General features: G+C 53.4%; 7 protein-coding genes across 7 annotated transcripts; 3 read left to right on the top strand and 4 right to left on the bottom strand.

Annotated features, from left to right (window-relative positions):
- Nucleotides 1-328: 328 nt before the first annotated feature.
- N7482_004395 (BTB domain and ankyrin repeat protein) lies at nucleotides 329-5,239 on the bottom strand (the record flags this gene model as incomplete). The annotated part of the gene is made up of 1 exon (XM_056686520.1): nucleotides 329-5,239. One exon carries the CDS (start codon nucleotides 5,237-5,239, stop codon nucleotides 329-331), a length of 4,911 nt encoding a protein of 1,636 aa, XP_056545262.1.
- A 58-nt stretch (nucleotides 5,240-5,297) lies between these two features.
- Nucleotides 5,298-5,678, bottom strand: N7482_004394 (uncharacterized protein; the record flags this gene model as incomplete). The annotated part of the gene is made up of 1 exon (XM_056686519.1): nucleotides 5,298-5,678. One exon carries the CDS (start codon nucleotides 5,676-5,678, stop codon nucleotides 5,298-5,300), a length of 381 nt encoding a protein of 126 aa, XP_056545261.1.
- A 619-nt stretch (nucleotides 5,679-6,297) lies between these two features.
- Nucleotides 6,298-8,283, bottom strand: N7482_004393 (uncharacterized protein; the record flags this gene model as incomplete). Its single annotated transcript, XM_056686518.1, has 10 exons — nucleotides 6,298-6,394; nucleotides 6,452-6,621; nucleotides 6,676-6,784; nucleotides 6,852-7,094; nucleotides 7,174-7,549; nucleotides 7,603-7,754; nucleotides 7,806-7,956; nucleotides 8,015-8,032; nucleotides 8,084-8,133; nucleotides 8,186-8,283. The coding sequence occupies 10 exons, from the start codon at nucleotides 8,281-8,283 to the stop codon at nucleotides 6,298-6,300; spliced, it is 1,464 nt and encodes a 487-aa protein (XP_056545260.1).
- A 611-nt stretch (nucleotides 8,284-8,894) lies between these two features.
- N7482_004392 (uncharacterized protein) lies at nucleotides 8,895-10,335 on the top strand (the record flags this gene model as incomplete). Its single annotated transcript, XM_056686517.1, has 6 exons — nucleotides 8,895-8,949; nucleotides 9,010-9,111; nucleotides 9,175-9,343; nucleotides 9,393-9,516; nucleotides 9,585-10,012; nucleotides 10,092-10,335. 6 exons carry the CDS (start codon nucleotides 8,895-8,897, stop codon nucleotides 10,333-10,335), a joined length of 1,122 nt encoding a protein of 373 aa, XP_056545259.1.
- Nucleotides 10,336-11,838: 1,503 nt separating this feature from the next.
- N7482_004391 (uncharacterized protein) lies at nucleotides 11,839-13,260 on the top strand (the record flags this gene model as incomplete). The annotated part of the gene is made up of 1 exon (XM_056686516.1): nucleotides 11,839-13,260. The coding sequence occupies one exon, from the start codon at nucleotides 11,839-11,841 to the stop codon at nucleotides 13,258-13,260; it is 1,422 nt and encodes a 473-aa protein (XP_056545258.1).
- A 1,493-nt stretch (nucleotides 13,261-14,753) lies between these two features.
- N7482_004390 (uncharacterized protein) lies at nucleotides 14,754-17,827 on the top strand (the record flags this gene model as incomplete). The annotated part of the gene is made up of 3 exons (XM_056686515.1): nucleotides 14,754-14,999; nucleotides 15,075-15,173; nucleotides 15,251-17,827. 3 exons carry the CDS (start codon nucleotides 14,754-14,756, stop codon nucleotides 17,825-17,827), a joined length of 2,922 nt encoding a protein of 973 aa, XP_056545257.1.
- A 1,139-nt stretch (nucleotides 17,828-18,966) lies between these two features.
- Nucleotides 18,967-21,176, bottom strand: N7482_004389 (WD repeat NOL10/ENP2 family protein; the record flags this gene model as incomplete). Its single annotated transcript, XM_056686514.1, has 2 exons — nucleotides 18,967-20,897; nucleotides 20,960-21,176. The coding sequence occupies 2 exons, from the start codon at nucleotides 21,174-21,176 to the stop codon at nucleotides 18,967-18,969; spliced, it is 2,148 nt and encodes a 715-aa protein (XP_056545256.1).
- Between the last annotated feature and the right edge of the window lie 173 nt (nucleotides 21,177-21,349).

Genomic DNA, 21,349 nt, shown 5'->3' with positions numbered 1-21,349 from the left:
TAGGTTATCAGAAACAAGGTATTCACTACCTAACAACTCTTGCATGTGTATGTTCATGGTTATATAGCACCGAAACGCCAGCTTGCCCAGCAGAATTCTAAATCGCCCATGAAGATCACGTATATAAAGATCTGAATGTAACAAAGGTAACTGAAAGGAGAGGTATTCACAATCGAATTTGAACAGGTTTGAGTTGAGATCAAGGAATTAAAAAGGTTAGATCCCGAATGCGGGCCGAGTCAAGGACTAGAACAGTAGTAGTCCACGACAAAGGCCAAACCAAAGAAAGGTAAATGGGGTGAGGGTGAACTATCCGGGGTAGGTTTGTCTATGAACGGTCTCTTCCCTTGCCACGCTGGCTTCCATGTCCCCCACGGCGGGTATTCTTCCCAGCTCCCGCACCAGAAGTGTGGTTCCCAGAAGGATTGCCTTGAACATGAGCCGAGGCCGATCCATTCACATTCTTTTTTGATGTAGTAGGTGCTTGTCCTGGGACAGTTTGCTTCTGGCCTTGCGTGCCAGCACCGTCAGGGCTGGCACTTTTGTTGCCTCCCCGCTTGCGCGAGCTTCCAGTTACGGTTGACAGTTTTCCACCACGCCCGCCTTTCCCGCCACGCTGCGGACTGGGCTCGGGATCAAGAAGACCCTGCACACGCTTGCTCTCCTGGTCCCACCATTGCTGGAACTCCTGCTCAGCTTGGATCTCTTCCAGATTGTGCTTAGCAGTTGCGGCCTCGCGGATCTCATCCTTCTCGGATTGTTGTTGTAGCAGGATAGTTGCGAGAGAGAGCGAGCCACCGGACGGAGACCGCATATGTGGATCTGGACGAGGGATATGACGGATAGACTGAATTGCAGGTTGTGGCGATGTCTTTGGAACAGTCTGAGCGGAGGGAGTACTTGAAAGGGCTGAGGAAGAAGGCTTGGAGAAGGAAGGGGGTTGTATATTGTCCGAAACGCTGCAGCTCTGGGAGTGCACCGGCGTGGCCATCGGCATTGATCGAGGAGGAGGCGTTCCAGCAACGGTTTGCCGGAGAGTCATTGCGGGCCTTTGAGCAGCCTTGGAGGGCTCAGAGGGCGGTGTACTGGGACAATTCTGGCCAGGCAGAGGGTCTTTACCAGGAGTCGTTGGGATTGTTGGCGGTGGCAACTGCCAGGGATTCTTCGGTCCATCTTTCGCCTTGTGCTGTGCGGCGAGTTTCTCCTGCATCTGCTGTTGCTGCATCTTCTTCCGCTCCTTTTGGGACAGTTTGGCGTTGAAGTTGCCGTTGCTTTCCCGTCGGTCCTCCATTCCTAGGGTGAGATTGGACACACGGGGCTGTGAAGTTTCGCCCATGATATCTTTAAGGTCTTTCTTGCTATTTGAGATGACAGGGAAACCCCATGGTACAGGTCCTGAATCGAGGGGCGAAGCCATAGCTCGCTTCCGGTGCATTGCGATTGCTCGTATTTCAGTTGGAGACTGCGAAAGCAAAACATCCCGCGGAGAGGACATCTGTTCATCCAAGAAGCTTCGGTCGCAAAGAGACTCTGCTTCTGGATTACTTGCCCCCAGAGCGGGAGAGTCGGGATAAGACCGATTTTCATTGGCAGCCCCACGCATCACGGTTTTACCCTTGATAGAATCACCGGGTATAAGAGTAGCCTCTTCGTCCATCTGGAACATGAGGTCGGCAGTGGATTGTCTCGGTTTCAGCAGTGGACTACTGACAGAGCTTGCAGTATCCCTTGAGAAGCTGCCCTTGGCCTTGCGCACTGATGGCAATGCGTTGATTCTGTCATTTCCAGGTGGTCGTGGTCGGAAGTCATATGATTCGACTTCACTGAGACGAGATTGCAGTGCCATTGCATCAATGCGTCGCTGCTTGTCCATCTCAATCAAGCTAACGATCTCAGGGTATTTCTCAAACACGTAGTCTTCTGAGTTGCGCCCACGCGAGATCGGGAAACAAGCTAGTTGGTTCTCGTGGCAGACCATGTCAAGCATTCTCAGAAGGTTCTCGTCTAGATCTTCAAGGTACCGGTTGGCAAGCATGGCTTCGAGGTTTAGACAGATGTACTCCAGGGAAGCCTCTTTGAACTCAGAGACATAGATAGGAGCGGCCGAGTTGAGAAGATAGGAAATGTTGCGAGTGTGGACAAATTGGCCCAGCATCTTTTGACAGATCTGCGACAATCTGTCGATCATCAACTCGTTGGCCACGTACATGACATCCAGAAGCAAGTCGATAAGATCATCGAGGGTCTGGGTCCGAACTTGGTCGAATAGTTGCTCTTCAGTATCAGTATACAAATACTGCAGGACAATGTCGAATGTCGACCGATCTATGTGCTTGAGGTCGACATGCACTCTGTCTGAAGGGTTCGCTCGACGCGACGCGACCCAGCCGCCACCAGAGCGGCCATAGAACAAAGCATCAAAGAAGGGGCATCGTTGACACACCACTTGGCTGTGTACTTTGACAGCGTCACCGTTCAATTCGACAACGACGTCGGCATCATCAAAAAATGAAGGACAATTGATCGCATGTGCCATGTCGGTCTTCAGACTCTTTTGGGGCTCAACCATTAGTCTCGCGGCACGTTCCAGCGTAGGCAGACCAAGATGTGTAGCGACCTTCATGATCTCGAGGCGCACTTGGCGGTACCGGGCCGCATTTTGAGCAGAGCTCCTGGCCTGATGCCAGACGTCGAGAATACCATCAGTGTACAAGAAGAAGACCACATTCATCACCGTCAGGAAATCAACACCGAGGAGTCGAATTTGAGTGATTCCATCTTTGCCATACTCAATATCAAGGACATTGGGCACGGAAGCGTAGTACGACTCCCGGAACTCTTGCAGCGCCTTCCGAAGAATCGAACTTCGACCAGCTAGAAGGAACTCGTGGACTGGAATGCGTGCATCGCAGAGGGAGCTAGTAACCCAAACCGTTCCTTTGGAGCAAGCAGACAGATATTGACTCTCGATGTCCGAGGAGAGCAGCATGGATTTTTTGATGGCAGTTGCAGAAGAGAGCGGCATTACTTCATCTGTAATATCCCCCTCCAAGACTGCCTCCACATCCTCAAGCCCAGGGGTCATGAATGGGGAGAGGGCCAGGAGATCATCCCAAAGAGTACTTCGATCAATTTGAATCTGTTCTTTGGTCACGTCACAGTCGCGCTGGGCCACCGCATATGCTCCGAATGCGTTACTGCGTACGGCCACTGCCCTGGACAAACCCGGAATTCGAGCGAACTTGTAGTCCTTGGAGCCACCTTCCTTATTCTTCGTTCGCTTCTCCTTTCTCCAGGCCGATCCAGAGGTAGTGCAAATGATGATCGATCCGTCTTGACCGACGTCAACATCGCGGGCAGCCATATGTGACTTTTTGACAGACCACGCTCTCTCAGGAGCGGCTAGTGAGTTGCGGATCTTGGCAGGGTTTGTTGTAGATGTCTGAGCCGATGGATCTTCACACTTGTTGACATGAACTGTGAAGACATCCCCGGAACTAGACAATGCACAAATTGTGTTTCCGCCACACGCAAGCTTCACGACATGATTCACTGATGTGTCGTATCTTGTCGCCATGAAACTATCCCGTATAAACCTCGAACTGGCCTCCAGCGGGAACGAAAGTTTTGAATAGCCATACTGTGAGAAGACCCAGACCTCATGGTTCTGCAGGAGTACAGCTGTGGCACGGTCAATGGCAGATACCATCTGAATAGGGCACTTGAATAGAGAAGCACCGACTCGTCGCGGTGTGGTCTGCACTTCAAGTGACCGGGCGTCTGAGTCAACCAACCCTAATTGGCCCTCGTTCTTGCCAAATGTATAGAGACCCGAGTTGCTGAAAACAACCGAGTGGATGGAAGAAGTTGCGGCTCCAATGATTGTTTCTTTCTTGAAGGGATTGAAGATTTGTCGCGGAGTTGATTGTATAGGCACATCGTTCTTGTTGCTTGTTCTGGGCAGACTGTATCCAAGCTGGCCATATTTATTGCTTCCCCAGCTGAAGATTTCCCCAAATTCAGTGATCGCCAGACTGTGATCTTGGCCAAGGGCAACAGACACGACCTTCCTGCCTGCCAACCCGCCTGTCTCGATACAGACAAAGCTGAACCGCGTAGATTCATCACCAGTTCCAAGACGGCCACCGGGTCCGAATCCGCACATAAACAGATTAGCCTCAGGATCATCCGTGATTATGGCGGTGTGCAATTTCGACATGACCACATTTTGGAACTTGATTGGCTTGTTCGTGATGAGAGTGGGCAGTTCATTGGAGTTGCTGTGGTCGATGAGGTCCCCCAGACCCAACTTCTCCATGTGCTGCTCATATTCACGATAGAATCGGTCGAGAAGATGATTGGGGCGCTTCAGCACAATCCGCTCCGGGAACTGTCGATCATCTTGGTCTCCGAGTCCCAGATTTAGATTCTTATTGCTGCCGAGAGTAAAGACCTCATCCGCAGAAAAATCTGTTCGCGGTTTCAAAACACCTCGTGCAGGGTATACGCTATCCTCACCATCTTCTCCATTATTCGATCCGAAATTCGAGGCAGTATCGCTGCCCTCCAAATCGAGGACTGTGGATCCAGGCCATCTTACCGACGAGATCATCTGCTTGATATCGCGGGATGTAATGGTGGATCCATAGACATCGAACGGACTGTAGCCCTCGCGGTCTTTAATCTTGATCAGACTTCCAATCTGACTTGTGTGCCCCAGTTTGCTGAAATCCGACATATCCCGCGTGTCCCGTCCCATCAGGGCCCGAGCAATGGTGGCATTTCCAGCGTACAGTGCTCGGTGCAATGCCGTCCACCCACTCTCCCAGTCCTGGGCATAAATATCTAGAAACGGGATTTCAAGCAGCGCGCGCGCAAAGCTAGAGGCCGTCGGTTTCGGCGAAGAGGCAATATGGTGAAGCAGGGTCCTGCCGAAGTGATCGCGAGCATTTACATCAGCGCGCGACAAGGTCGCACTGCCCCGCGCGAAGGTCAGGCGATCCGGTGCGGAGGTCCCTGGTGATGCGGCCGAGGCTTTTCTCTGTTTCATAGGATTGGGGGATGAGGCGATCATTGACCCGGGACTTCCAGTCTTGGTCGACAAATTCGCCGTCGTGGCAGCGGCCGCTGCTCCGGATGCTCCTGAAGCTCGCAGTCCCGCAAACGTGGCGTTCGCCAGGTACCGCTGGAAGCTCTCCACATCATCGTGAATGAAAAATTCCCAAAGCTTGCTACTCATGTGCCCGGAGTGGTCGGATCGCAGAATCTCTTATCAAGCCCGCGCCAGAGCGTCGCCGTCACCACAACCGGGTTGACTGCGACGGGGGAGCTGGGTGATAAGAGGATTCTGGAGTCGAAGGGGAAAGGGGGATATTCGATTCGAGATGGATTGACGCGTCCTCAGGCAGTCGACCGGTGCGATTCCGATGGGATTCCCAGCAAACGCGCGGTAACACAAATTCGAGTGTGGGTTTTGCGGGGCGCGCGCGCGGTGGCGATGACTTGTCCTTATGTGCGAGATGCCTGCGGGAAGACTCGGGTCGCGACGAGGAGGGGGAGGAGGGGGATGAAGCGCGCGATGGAGCAGAGCTGGCGGCGTGCAGCTTGCCGAGTTGGTCGAGCCGATGGAGGATATCGAAAAGGTCGAGGGGATCGCAGCCGCATTTCTCTATCGTCATGCTTGACCCATGGATCGCGGGCCCTCCGGCCGCCTGGCCAATGGCGGGCCGCACGTCCCTCCATGCCCCCCGACGACAGGCGACGAAGCTGACGATCGGCTCCAAGCTGGTCGAGCCCGTGGGGGAAAGGGGAACTGCTGCTGGTTGTTGCACCGTTGCAGAGTTGCAAAAGCTGACTCGTTGGCATCCGGCCTCTGCCCTTCCTGCGTGACATTCCTCGATCTACAGGAGGACTTGCTTTCCCCGGCTCCTCGTTGCATCCCCCACACTCCCAACAGAAATGCCCCTCTGTCCGCCGTTGCCGCAGCATAGCTATCTGTAGTGAGAGTAGATAAATAATAGAAGGGAATACAATGCCAAGTGAGCGCAATTTTAGTCTGTTCATTTCATCCGTACATCTCCGAGGAGTTCATAAACGATATTAGGATCTATCTAGATAGCTACAGTTACACAGGGGCGAGGACGGCCTGGTGGTCGAATCTGAATTTGTCTTTTAGAATGAGCTACCAGTGTGTTGAAAAGTGATTTCTTTAAACAGCATGGCACCTCCGCTCAATCCGTCTCCTGACCCCACGCGGGCTGATGCAACTCGGGCCTTCTCGGTCAAACTAATGCTTTGTCACAGCTTGCCATCCGCGTCCCGATCAACAATGATGGTTTCCACCTCCTCTTCCGTGCTCTCCTGAGCGGCCACAGCAGCTGCTTTTCTTGCTTCACTGGAATATTAGGTAATTAGTATAAGATAGCTCCTACATCCCCAGCGATATACATACCGGCGATGGAAGATAATGGCAACAATAAATCCTGCCCATAAGAGGAAGTAGAACACAAAGGCCACAGGCCAGCCTTTCTTCCATCTTGGGGCACCATATGGGCCTGCAGTAGGGAATAGCAGAAGCGGGACCCAGATATTGAAGGAGTATCCAAATGTCATCATAGATCCCTACCAGAGTCAGTGTTGTCTATCAAAGGGCATGATAGTAGACATTGGATATACCAGAATCAGTGCTCGCTCCTCAGAGTCATCCTTGACGATCGTATTGACCGTAGAGTATAAAATGGGGCTTAGGCAGCCGGAAACACCGAACAGATACCACGCTACGAATCTATGCGACAGGTGTTAGCATAGCGTTCCGCAGTGATGGTTCATGTGTAAAGCGCATGTTCACTCACTTTAATCCAGTTGGAATGTTCCATATAATCATGCAGATCGCGGAAAAAAGGCAACATGCCGATGCAACAGTGAAAATCAGCCATTCAGGATAGATAGCCGCAAGGGTGGATCCGAGCCACGAGGCAACAATAGTGATCGCGTACGTAATTGTTGGCAGTTGGTTGATCTTGGTGACCGAATATCCTTCAGCCTTGAGCCACAAATTCATGTAAGCCATGGGATAGGAAGAAATGATCATGCATCTAAGAACAAGCCCAAATATCAATTCCCAGGGCCTTTGCTACCGGTCATGCACACAGAATAGGTCAAGTTTGCACTTACGCATAGCATGTAATGAAAACCCAGATATGCCAGCGCTTCAGACTGCGCTTGAACACACCAAGATCTAACTTTCCCGGCCGACGGATTTTGGCCTTGCGAGTTCTCTCCTTGGCCAATGCAATATCATTTTCCGTCAGATAGAAAGGTCGTGGCGAATCTGGAATTCCCGGGAAAATAACAAAGCCAACCAGGGCCACCGGGATAGTGAATATGCCGTCAATAATAAACAGCCACCTCCAGCCCGGCATGCCACCAACACCGGACAAATTGGTATAGGCGGCCGCCTGCAGATAGCCACTGACCATCGTCCCTAATGGATTGCAGATGAACCATGCGCCGGCTCGCTTGAAAAGCTCTGGACCAGAATACCATGATCCTTTAGTCTCGTGGTTAGTATGATTCTTATTCTGCGACTCATACTGCGCTTACCTAGAATGAAATGTGTTCCGGCGAACACAGGCGCTTCCAGCATGCCGACCAGGAAACGAAGTGCGTAAAGCTGGTTGACACTGGTGACACGGCTCTGAGCGAACGTGCATATTCCCCACAGAACCTCAAGTCCGGGTAGCAGCCATCGCGCCCTAGATTTATTAGTCAGTTTCTCATGCTGGTGAGTAACTATTTGTACGTACAGTTTTGGTCGCGACATCAGTAGCAATCCGGGGACCTGAAAAATGACATAGGCTGTGAAATAGCAGACATTGAAGTAGTTCAGCTCATTCCCGTACAGGCCGAAGTCTTCTTTCAGGCCACTGACGTAGGCATTGCTGATATTCGTCTGATCTGGGTACTAATTTCAGTTTTTTTTAATCCTCGTAAAGCAGGTGACAAAGAGGCTTACCCAGATATTTCACAAAAACTAGGGCCCGTTAGTGGTCAAACTCATCTTGGAAGCAAGGATCAGACTAACAGCACAAGCTGGCAAAGCCCAGGATAGATACGTCTAGTTTGAATAGCAGCCTGAGAATTTTAGCATCTTATACAAGACCCAGGGGGTAGGAAACCCGCTTACTTTCTCTCTTCCGACGAATAGGCAGATGGGTACCAATTGAAGATCTCTTTGAAGACCCCTAGAACGGAGTTCCCAGGCTTTGGCTTCGCTTCAGACATAGCTCACAAAACACCGCCCACCCAGTGTCTATGAAACTTTACACTGTCAACAAAATTAATAAAGTTTAGAACAATGGTCTGGTTATTATATAGCATATTCTCCCGGACCCCGTCGCGTTTCAGAGCCCCAGATCATTCGTGGACATCATTGCAATTCCTGCACCCAGTGACACCATCGCGTTAGCCATCGCGTTAGCCATCTCATTCGTCCAGAAGAAGCCTCCCAGTCCTTTAGCAGAACAAATCAAAGCACACAGGACGAGATGGGCGCCCCAGGATGCTAAGCGGTGGGTGCAGACAAGCACTTCCTCAAGTCGTTGACTGCGAGATGTTGACGAAGTATGGCGTGCGCAAACTCCTGGTTTGGCCACCGAAGAAGAGCCGTTAGCGCACGACTCATGCGACATACTTATGACGTGCTTTGTTTACCAATCATCACCATATGTCAAAACGTGCGGGGTTGGTCTCGGCTTTGATGCCGGGATTCTAGTCCGGTATATATATGGTGCATCGCCGCATTTGCTCATGAGGGGTGGGTAATGCTCAACCGTCCCAAGTCGAAGCATAACCACCACCACTGCAAGGCAACAACCCACTAAATAAACATCAAGATGCCGGGGAAAATTCTTGACAGATACGACCATGTCCCTGTGACAAAGGAGAATCGTGAGTTGGCCTATAGTTAATGTGCCAGTGTGCGATCTACTGCTTGCTAACCCGAACCAGTGGACTGGGCGGAGCTTATTACTCTTGACCTTGGCACGTACGAGCAACCTGGTGGCAAGGAAAAACTTGTGAAGCAGCTAGATCATGCTGTGCGACATGTTGGTCAGTAAATCCTGACGAGTCGCTCAGCCTCTTACCCAACTATTGACTAGCAAATTCCAATAGGGTTCTTCTACGTTAAGAACTTCAACATTAGCCAAGAAGACGTGGACCGCCAGTTCGCTCTAGGCCGTGAATTTTATGCTTTACCGCTCGAGGAGAAGCTCAAGTATCATAATGCAGATGACCTTGCTCGCGGCGAGTATAACGGATACAGACCTGCTGGCCACCGCATGTAAGACAAGCACACCCAAAAAACAACATCCACGCTTACTCGGAATCAGCCTCGGGGATGGTGTCAAGGATAATGTGCAGGTGTATAACATTCCCAAATTTGATGGATATCATGAGCGACAGCAGCCTCCCGTTCTTTCAGACAATATTGCTGAGATCGAGGCATTTAGCCGCGTGCGTATACGTGCCCAAATTGAGATTGAACGTGAGCCTTCTAGATGCTAAATTTCGCCAAAATACAGAAATGCCATACTGAAGTAGTAGAAAAGCTACTACGCCTCTTCGCAATTCTTCTCGAACTCCCCGATGAGGATCAGCTTGTCCGCGATCACAAGTACGATATCAAGGGCGAGGACCATCTGCGCTACATGCATTATGCGGCCCGTAGTGCCGCAGAAAACGAGAAGGTCGGCGGTCTTTATAGCCCTGGACATACTGACTTGGGATCGGTGACACTGTTGTTCCGTCAGCCTGTGGCTGCCTTACAGATCCTCAACTCTGATGGCGACTGGAAGTGGGTGCGCCCGCAAGATGGGACTATTACAATTAACACCTGCGATGCCCTCACCGCGCTCACGGGTGGATTGATTAAGTCTAGCATCCACCGTGTGCACACGCCGCCTGCAGACCAGGCACATGTCGATCGGTTGGGCGTTCTATATTTTGCTCGGTGAGTGCTCGGCATTGGACATGATACATACACATACCTTGGCCTACACAGCCCCTTGACTAACCGCTTCTATATCTAGCCCCAATAACCATGTCATCCTTAATCCTATAAAGAACAGTCCGCTGCTCAACCGGCTTGGGCTGACGCAGAACGTCTTCACCGAGCTCGGTCAGCATCTCACCACGGAGCAGTGGGTCAAGGCGCGACAGACCCAACAGCAGCGACGCCACGAGGATGTCAAAGTCTCCAAGGATGGAAAATACACTTACGGAGAAAAGACCCTCGAGATTATCCCCGGCCTTGAGGCTAAAATATACAATTAGGAGATACTATAGCAAACTGGGCCGATCCAGAGGAACACAAATCAGAGAGTGTGAGCGTGCGTGATGCCACAATGTCTGCACGATTTGTAGCTAGTGTGCTCAAATTTCAGTCCCATTCGAGTCCTCGGATTATACATACTGTACTGTACAGTAGGTTCTAACCGTAAATCAACATACAGTATCTCCCGCCCGAGTGGCCCAGCCCAAAACACAAAGTAAACGCGATAAAAATACAACAGTATATTTCAACAACAGCCTTTTGGTGTATAGCCTTATTACTGCCTATAGATCCTCACAACATAACCTACAAACTAACGAGTTCAATAATTACTTAGGACGTTTTAGAGATATATACGGAGACATCAGGTCGCTACATGAATCTATCTGTGGGGCAGTTAGAAAGCAGAAATGTAATTAACCTTAGATTAAAATTGGCACATTTCTCACTAAGAAACGCTAGTATACAAAGAATCAAGTATAAATCAATCATTGTTAAGATCTTAAGTTATATTTTATGAGATCTATTATGTGTTGTGGGTGGGCCATTCGGGTGGGTGGGGCCCTCTCGGGCGGGAGATACATGATGGTAGTCTGAATAAAGGGGGTGATTGAGCCATGGTCAGCCACGGAGTATAACTAGGCTCAATCGGTCAACAAATGGAAGTAGAAATCAGGAACATGTGAGAATAACCTAGGATGTCTCGTCAACGGCTTGCTATACCCGGCGATCCATCTCTCTTAATTGTATGGTTAAGGTTGTGGTGCGGGCACGATCCGGATACGCTATGAATACGAAGCCTGTCTAACCCTAAGTTTATTCCCGGCCGAGCCTAACCACCCCGCCAGAACTCAAACCTACCCAGGGGTACGTACCACGCACATGTCAGTATAAGGAAGGATTCTTCTCACCGGCGCATCAATTACCTCGAAAGCTAGCATCGCACGTCCCATCGTTGACTTTATCTCCGAAGACCCCACCCCGGAGTAGGAAATACGGTGCCCTAAGGCGTCGATCCCAACCATGGGAAAACATCGGGTGCGTGGGATCAGCGCGGATGTTTCAAAGGATTTCTCCCAGTGATTTCTCTCTAGTAATCCCTAAGGCGCACTCACTGCAGAATCTGATCAGGCAAAGGGGTCACCGGCGACGCCTGATGCATGGGAAGATGTTAGCCGGAAGATTTTGGTCGGAAGATGTTGGTCGTCCAGAAGACACCCTGCTCGGGACTCCTAAGGCTCCGCGATGAGAACATCGTGGCCATGAACTGGTGGTCTCTGGCTGACTGCCGCAGGAACGATCTTCAGGGGAAATGGGGATCACCGCCCCCAAAAATAGGGCTGGGCTGCCTCGGTCGAATCCTGGACATCATATTCACGGAATGGAGTATAAAGGGGCATATTTATGGCTTTCCCCTCCGGCCTGTTCCTGGATGTTGTGGGAATCTTCCGAGTCTGACCCAAATACCAGGCCCCAGCCGTCCAGCTTAGAAGCTCCTACTCACTATGGCCGCCTTCCTTCATTCGTCGGCGCGCGTTGTCATGATGGCCTTTATGGCCCTCATGCTGGCAGTCGTTTCTGCTCGGCCAGGTGCGATGCGGACGTTACCGCGCTCCATTCCCGTTCCAAGTGAAGATCCGTTCTATCAACCCCCTGCTGGCTTCGAGTCCAAGGCACCCGGGGCCATTCTGCGGCAGCGTAACGTCAGCACCGCCTTCCTGGGCTTCATTGAAGACCCGGTGACGGCGTACCAGTTGTTGTACCGCACGACGGCCATCAATGGCTCTGCCATTGCCACGGTGACCACCATTTTTGTACCTTCGTTCCCCAAGACGGATCGTTTTGTCTCCTTCCACACGGCCTACGATAGCTCGGCGACAATCTGCAACCCTAGCTACAATTACCGGCTGGGTGCCGAGCAGGCCGATATCATTTCCTCGGCGGAGCAGTTGATTCTCCAGATGTACTTGCAATTGGGCTACATTACCGTCTCGCCCGACTATGAAGGGCCCGAAGCAGCCTTTGGAGCGGGTCACTTGGCAGGAATGGGTGTGCTGGACAGCATGCGAGCCGTGTCTAACTTCAAGACGCTGGGCCTGTCCAGTGTCGAACCCATGATTGTTGGGCTGGGGTACTCGGGTGGTGCTATTGCTACCGGTTGGGCCGCTTCTCTGCATCCCACTTATGCCCCCGAGTTGGATATCAAAGGTTGGATCCAGGGTGGCACCCCTGCCAATCTCACGGGCACCTTGTCCTTCAGTGACGACACCCCCTTCAGCGGGTTCATGCTCCCTGCGATTGTCGGCATGTCAATGCCCAGCGCCTACGGTGCCAAGCTCACCCCCATCCTCAACCGCATCTTGACCGACAAAGGCCGTAAGATACTGGACACGGCCCGGACCACCTGTGGCGTCGAAGAATTGCTCACCTACTCCGATCTCTCCGTGTTGTCGACCGATTTCCAGACCCTGGGCGACCGTATGTTCTACGAACCGACCATTCGATCGGTCATGAGCAAGAACATGCTGGGCGTCAACAAGACGGAGACCCCCACGGCGCCGGTCTTTGTCTACCATGCGACACAAGACGAGGTCATCCCTTACTCCAACGCGTCGCTGATGGTCGATTCGTGGTGCCACAACGGGGCCAGCGTGAAATTCACCTCGTTTGCAAACGGCGGCCACGCGACGACGGAGATGATTGCTCTGCCGGACGTGATTGACTTTGTCAAGGCCGCCTTCGCCGGAACGACGGCGAGCGGCTGCACGAAGAATACTGAGCTTGACAATCTTCTCAACCCTCTGGCCTTGGGGGTTGATCTGGAGCCGATCCTGGTCAACCTGATTCAGGTGCTTGCTCATCTGGGGAAGCGGGATTCGAATGTCGAGCAGAACCTGGAGGTGCTCACGGATGTTGTGACCGAATGAGAATGCGGTCATACTGGAAGGTGTATCGTCGAACCTACCAACTGGTAATGGTGGGAGGAAGGTAGGAACCTGGTGCATGCGGTGGCTATTTGCGGAATATATCATTTGGGGAATATATCGCAGGGGAATATAGGAAATATAAGCTTCTAATGTGTATGTGCTTGGCTGCCTTCCTCATTACTGCATGGTCAACGATGATCAACATGCTCCAGTAGTTCGTATGGGATCTGGGCCGGTCTGAACGGACAATTAAACTTCGATGAGCCCCATTCCGTGCTTGCTTGCGTCATTTCGCGGCTCTGCGGTGCGTGCGGCGGCCTTCTCTGGCAGTTCTGCCCAGCACGGGACACCACATCCCAGGCCCCGCCATTCTGTTTGACACTTATGCCATGATGGCGTATCGAATTCCCTCGTGCGGATGGAATCATCGTTAGGCAGCCGTGGCGGTCGAGACCGAGACCAGCCGTCATCCTAACTACGGGCAAAAAAGCACGACAACAGGGGAAGACCCCCGAATCCCCGTAGTATGCACGGTGAACGGTGCACGGTGAACAAGTGATGTACTACGTATGAACTATGCCCCTCCGCCCTCAGCCATCAGCTATCCGCCCTCAGCCATCAGTCACCCTGTCCGGAGTCACCGCTCCAATAATTCGGCTCGCGACATGGCGCGCGCTCGGTCACGCCGCTGGGAGGGGGCGTGATCAGCGGCTTCTTATCTGTCCTGGCAAAGGAGGCGTGTTGCGACCGGGTACTAAACCCACAGGCGGCCATGGACAGGCTGCAGCTTGTCCGTTCGCCCTTTGCTGTTCTCCCTGCAAGTTGCAAGGCAGAAAAAGGAAAGAAATAACGTGTAGTTTCCCCCGGCGGTTCTGTGTTCTGTGTTCTGTGTTCTGATCAGCTGTGGTGTGGCGTTCCAGGCTGACTTGACCATTCGAGACCAGTCGAGTCACCGGGTGTGCGTCACAGACGAGGCAGGCCGAAAGCCTCTCCTCCCCTTCTTCTGCATCCACCTTCTCCACCCCCTTCCCTTATACCTCATAGACATATCCCATCTCGACCCACTGGAAATTCCTACCATGGCCTTCCGAATCCCGTAGGTCCCACAACGCGCCTACGCTGTGAACCCCAGACGCCGCTGTTGTCGATGCGGAGAAGCTCCATTATAGGCTCCGAAGGTCCGCAATCTCCAGTCCCCTCGGCCGGCCAAACGATGCGCGCAGCCTGCTCCCTTGCCCATAAACTGTTCGTGCTTGAGTCTACCCTGCACTGTGCCTGGAGTGGGCTGGGCTCTTTCTTTTGCGTGAAGCTGTGCCCTGTTAGCATGAGCATGGCCTGCGGCACCAGCTCCACCGCTGTCTCGTTGCACTCCTGATAACACCCTCCGCCGCCGCCGATAGCACTCGCGCTCCGGCCCCGTTGGTCGGGGTAACCTCTGCTGCCGTCGGTTCCTCACACTTCGTCCCTGCCCGACGATCGGATAGTCTTCCATCATGCATCAGCACCCCCGGTCGCCGGCTGTCCCATCGCCGGCGCCCAAGATAACCGCCAAACCCGCATCTGCCCGGGATGACCGCAAGGACGCCGACTCCGTCCCGCCGTCCCCCAGTACCGACGGCAGATCCCACCCTGCCAAAGGTTTAGGCATCGATGCTGGTGCAGAACAGGCGTCGGAAGCCCAGAGGGACCCTGGGCCGCCGGGAAAAGAGGCCATGACGAAGTTGAACCAGATTATCTCGGTATGTGTCGGGTGGGGGAGCGCATCTTGCCTAAAGCCAGCGTAGACTGACAGCTTTCTTCTCGTTTCATGGCAGAATTACCACACCAAGGCCGCCCTGATCATCCTTCATTCGCGTGTCGAGCTCCCTCCCTCATATGCTAAGGCCTCCGATGTGCCGAAAGTGAACCGCTGGGTAGGTGACGACCACATCGGTCTCCTGTAACCCTTCCATTAAGCTCAGATACTGACATACTGGCTCGGATGAAACAGTTCAACGTCGAGCTAGAAGATACCGATGTCCTCCGGGAACAACTGTGGACCTGGCGGACCTGTGATGCCACCACCAACAGACCCCCGCCCCTGGTCATCGAGACCTATCTGGATGCCACGGGGCTCACAAATAACCAGAGTCTGGTGATTCTGGATGACAATGGGAAGCGCTGGGATGTACAAGACTCGATGGCCGGTTCGCGCGGCGTGGACGCAACTCCATACCAGTTAGGCGCAGACGAGATCATCCTGGAGCGGTGGAGGATCGAGTTGGGAGAGGCCACCAGTAAGCCTACTGCGGAGCTGGGATCCATGCTGCCAACCGTCTATAAGAAGAGCATCATCCTCTTCCGGTCCCTGTTCACATATTCCAAGTTCCTGCCGGCATGGAAGTTCTCGCGGCGCAACACCAAGGTGCGGAGCAGTCCTGCTTTGCAGCTCCAATACCGCGTGGTTGATCCGAGCAGTGCTCGCAGTGATCGCCTTCTAACGCCGCAGGATCGCTTGACGCTTCCGCTTTATGAGGGAAATGGAAAGACGGTGGACACGTACCGCTTTGGGACTACTGAGTCCCCGGCCGGTCCGTTTAGCGTGCAAGTCACCTACCGGACGAACTGCGACTTTCGCGTGGACGATTCAGAAGCCCTGTTGAGCTCGCGCTTTATGGGTGCCGACGATGATATCTTCCGTCCCTCGCTGCCGTCAGAGGACGCCCATCGCCTGAACCATGAAGTTGGATCGGTGCCCGTGGAGCGGAGGACGGTGGAGAACCCCGATCGTTCTCGCGCCTACGGGAGTCTGTCAACTTTTCACCAGGTTGGCCCAACAGGTGGAACAAGCCCCATCTCTGCTTTGCGTGCCGTGAGAGATACCGGCATCGAATCTTCATCTCCGTCAGATTCGCCATCAAAGAAACTTCTACCATCGGCACGAATTGCACCTACCGGGCGTGCAGCGCAGCTGGCGAGTGAAAGCGTATCAGTATCAAACTCCCCTCGTCGCCCCTCCATCTCCTTCCAAGCGTTCAAAGCCCCTCCACTGTCCGCATCCCCCGCATTGGTAGAAACGCCTCTTGGTGTATCTCCGCGTACTGCAGCCGCGCGCGTTTATACTGGAACTTCTGCCGACTCGCGCTTTATGCCGCCCCCTTCGACAGCCGCTGCTGCTCGCAAACCGGCCGCTCTTGCGTCTGAGCAAGCTATCTCCTCGTCGACTTCCGCTTCTCCTAAACCTGCCCCTCTCACTCGCTATAGCAGTTCCTTCAGTCACCGCCGGGGCCGACCATCCTCTGGCGGAACGAACAGAATCGAGGATGATACCTCGAGTGGTAGAGCCAGTGCCACCTCGTCTAATGTGCAGCCGGGCTCTGGCCTGCTCGCAGAAGCCACCGGGACGAGCGCCGAGTCTATCCACGCAGATGATGAGAATATATCCGAGTTCTTGAAACTGCTGGACACGAAAAAGGATCTGATGAATCCGTCCAGCTCTTCGTCGCTTGATCCTGGCCAACGGCGGCCTACAGCGACTTCGGCAGCCCTCGCACGCTTCCAGCGCATGCGAGATTCTAATGCTGCGCTTTCGGAGTCGATGTCGTCGTCTATGCACTTGCATCGCTCGTCAACCTCCTCAAGCAAGCAGCTGTCCGGTGTGCCGCCCATGGTGGCCGGCACCTCTGTTTCCACCGCCTCGTCTCCCGGAAAGCCTATCTCTCCCCATACGCCACACACACCAGCCATCCGATCACGCTTAAGCTCCAACAGCGTTGCGGACGATATATCCACCGAGCGCGAACGTCGAGTAACACATGTGGGGCACGACTCACCCTTGGAAGAGAACCCAAGCCTCGAAAACCCCCAACCCGGCCCTTCGACGGCCGGCGCCATAGATATCCCGACATCTCCGCGGGTGTTTTCACCCGCATACCGGCGCTCGAGTTCTGCCGCACAGCACCGGCGGCCGCAAATCAGCGACGAGGAGGAAATGTTCCCCTTCATTTTACGAAGCATGAGCCTCGGTGCCGAGACCCCTGGCCCGCTACAGCAGCAGCCCGAATACGAGAACCCCGACTCCGAAGCTCTGACAGAACGCCTGCCATCAGAGGAACCCTCCGCCGCCACCAGCGGCACTCCCAGCCGCGGGCAAACCATCACGGGACCCTCGGCTGCGTCATCCTCGTCGAACGTCTACCAGCCGCGCTTCGCCAGCTCACGGGGCCGAGGCTTCTCAGGCGGTCATTCGCTGAGCTCTGCATCGAGCAGCCTCGCCCGGGGCGCGAACATCCCGCCGCACCTCATTGAACGTGACGATCGTGACGGCAACGCCAGCGGCAGCAACAGTGGTAACTCGACGCTCGAGATCCGCCGCGGCTCAGCCCAGCGTCCTGGCACTAGCCGCGCGCCGCCCTCGCAGCCTCAATTCGAGGACGATGAGCCGCTGCTGTTTGCCATGAGCGATTTCGGTGCCTCACGGCGCAGCCTCGAGGAAAACCGCCATGGTAACCACGGCGGCGCGGACTCGAGCGGGAGCTCGCGGCGTGGCAGTGGGCGGCGGGGAGCTGGGCTTCCGGGTGGTTGGTAGAGAGGTGAGATAAGGTGAGGTCAGATATGTTGGAGTTGATATTTAATCGTCCGATCTGTTCCCGTTCATGCGACATACCCCCGCGGCTGTTTTTATTTTACGTTTTGTTGACTGTTGGATGGTTTGCTTCAAGTTCCTTTCCTAATTATTCTAAAACATTCCATCTCCATCTTTCTCATACTATTGCCATCTACATGCGCTTGATTTGGCTGCTCTATAGACTGGACTTTCCGTTATCTCAAGCAGTTTTGTTTTGTTTTTGTGCATAGAGATCGGGTGCGGTTGTTGCTCATCCCTCCATATTGTCGTTTATTCCTTCCCTTTTGTTTCCTTTGAGAACTCTTGTTCTGATTGGGCAATCTTTGCCGGACTTTGCCTGATCGATACGAATTGATGTCCGTTTTTCTCAAGGGCCGATCCTTCTGCTGGTTGCTTTGGCCATGTGGCCATATTCAATATTTGTTTCTCTTATGATAACGTGACATGCGCCTTCAGATCTTGCCATCTTGGATGTACGTGGTTTTTACTTCGTCTTTGCGCATATCTACTCCATAGAGCAGACAAATTCAGTTCAATTCAAATTTATCTACACGCAGATACCCTTCAGGTAATTGGACAGTCTAGACTGGTATTGTCGGACGATTGTTTTGCGTCAAAGTCCAATCTACAAGCCCCGGCGAAGGTGGATCGACCATGCTCTATGCTCAGAATGGAAGAGCCAATGCCGTCCTCATTGGCATGTTCCAGGTCTCGCTCATGTGATGCCTCGCACCTTCTGTATTGTGATCCTTTCCTTCCTTCAGACGAGATTCTCGATATGCTGAATCCACGACAATCCACTACGTTTCTCTCGCTCGTTTTCCCGACTTCCTCTGCGTCACCAGCGCGTGCTACTGCTGGCAAATTAAAGCTATAAAGTACGTCCAGCGTAGAGGCTATTTAAATGCTTCGGATGTTGTGTGAAAAAGAATTACTTTTGGGTGCTTGTTGAGGTATATAACAAAAAAAGGCTCTAAATGCTGAAGGTGACACCGTCATGCAACATAACCATGATAAGAATACACATATCAAGCCCGAATATCAGGCCCGTCAATCCGAATCGATCCTTTTCTAACGCCACCGTGGTCAAACCCACCAAATCACATCTTACGGAACGCGTTGTTCGAGGCACTGCGGCGATCCTTCGCCCGGTACTCGGTCTTATCGTATTGGACCTCCGGCTTTTGCTTCTTCGACTTGGAAGCCGGCATGAAGCTCACTTCGTGCTCACCAACGACACCGCTCTGGCGAGATGGCCTTTGCCTGGTCTTCATGTTCTGCGCACGAGAGCCGAAGGACCTATCCCGGGTGGAGCTCGTGCGTGTCGAAGACGAGACCTGCATGCGCGGCGGGGGTCGCTTCGTGCGCTTGTAGTCGGTGGAAGAAATCTTCTTGGGGGCCTTCTCTCTCACGGGCCTCTCGGGTTCATTATCGGAGTCTGAATCGTCATCGCTGGAGCGGGGAACATCATCCACGGCCTCTTGCTCAACGGCGGTCAGACCACGTTCCTTGCGCTCGGGGGCGTCAGGAATCGTGCTAGGGTTGATGAGCTTGAACTCGAAGGAATTCTCATCAACAGCAAAGTCAGCATCCTCGAACAGCTTGTTGAAACGGTTGTCGCCCAGGACGCCCTTCTTGTCGGTCTCGGCAGCAGGTGCATCAACCATGTCGGCATCGCCACCACGCTCCAGCACCTGCTTAGCCCTCCGGCGCTCGTTCTTCTCCTCTGCATTGAGAAGCTTCTCGGCCAACTTCTTGTTGATCTTGACGGCGGCCTTCTTCTTGCCACGGATTCGGCTCTCGCGCTCCTTGTCAATCTTCTGCTTGACCTGCTTGGCGCGCTCTTCCTCCCAGATGTACGGGTTGGTGATCAATCTCGCCTCCTCATACAGACGCTGAGCAACGAAGTAACCGTGCATGTATGGTCGCAAGAGGTTGGTGCGGCCAATAAGATGCTCCAGGTTGAGTGTGCGCAGCTGAGGTACGGTCAAGAACTTGTAGTTGTCGTAGACAGAGCCAGCCTGTGCGCTGGTAAATGCGTTCGGGTCGTTCGGGTCCTCGGCCATCTCCTCGACCAGGTTGTCCAAGAACGAGCACCATTTTGGTGCGGGGCCGAGCTGCGGGATGAAGAATGAGTGCTGCTGTCGGCCTTCGTTGGCTGTGAGCAGCATGCCACTATCCTTGCACCAGGCCACCGAGTTGATATCTACCGCTGGCTCTACGGAAGTCCAAGGACTACCGTCACGAGGGTCCCAGATCTTGATAATCCTCTTATCAGCAGACATAATCTTTGGGTCCAAAGTCGCCTCACGCGTCTCAGTTGACGGCTGGAGGAACTTGAGGGTGTGGATAGGGAACCCGTATCCTTGGTCCTTCTTCAGGAAAGGTACCGGAGATCGGAGATCGTAGAGGTGAATCAGGCCGTTGGACGAGCCGGCGCCCAGCGTCAATCCTGAGCGGTGGAACTCCAATGCGGTAATTTCAGACCGCACCTCGTCGGCCACGGACTGCGTGGGTGGCAGAAGAATGCCCGCCCGGCCCTTGGCCCTAGGATCCCACAGCTCCACGGTTCCTATCGATGTTCCAAACGCAAGCAGATTGTGACTGTCCTCCGCAATAGCGCCCGTGTTGATCGAACCAGTGTTAATACCTCCTTGCAAGGTACCTCCTCCAGCAGATGTGAAGTCATCTCCTCCGACGTCTATTTCAAAGCTGCGCATATATCGCCCCAGCTCCAAGTTCAACCGGAAGACCTCACCCATGCCATCCTGGTTGACACCGACAGAAGGAACCAGCGCCTCCGTCGACTGGCGATCGAAGATAAGATCGCGTCCATATCGTGGGAGTCGAGTGGTGTAGTGGCATCCTTGCGGGGTGTGGAATTCAAGAGAACGGTCGGACTGAAGATGGAGGGATTTGGAGTAGTCGGAAGAGAGAAGCAGGAATGTTGTATTAAGGGCAACCGTGTGCCGCGCCCAAGACAGAGAAAGCTGAGACAATTGGTGGACATGGATTTGGGGCTTGTACGTTCCTGGTAGAAAATTTGTGAGTTGAGCCGTGATAGTGACAGTCGCTATTTCATCGTCGTCGTACCTGTGCTCATGACCCATTCACCATCTTCGCTGACACGCACGCACTGGCTGGCCTCCTCGAACTCAAAGTCTTGCAGCAATTCGATACGGTTCGCATACTCGGGGTCGTCCTTCAAGCTGCGCTTACGGCGTCTGGCAAGCCATTCCGGCAAAGGTCGGGCAGTGTTGGAGCCCGAGATGGTGTAGACCGGTACCTCAGACTGATTTGACAGCTTCATGGCGGCGAGGTGAGCAGACACTCAGCGTACTCACAACCTCGAGCTGTGTCTTGAGGGAACGTTAAATAGCTTTGAACTCGGACTTGAATCGGCGGCGTAGAAAAAAATACGCGGCGATAAAAAAAAGATAGCGATAGGGGCCACGTGACACATTCGTGCGGATCCCGGTGATT

Source organism: Penicillium canariense (genome assembly GCF_028826845.1).
Source record: "Penicillium canariense strain IBT 26290 chromosome Unknown utg000002l_segment0_segment0, whole genome shotgun sequence".
In the NCBI taxonomy this organism is placed as follows: Eukaryota; Fungi; Ascomycota; class Eurotiomycetes; order Eurotiales; family Aspergillaceae; genus Penicillium; species Penicillium canariense.
This window is presented reverse-complemented; position numbering and strand designations above follow the sequence as displayed.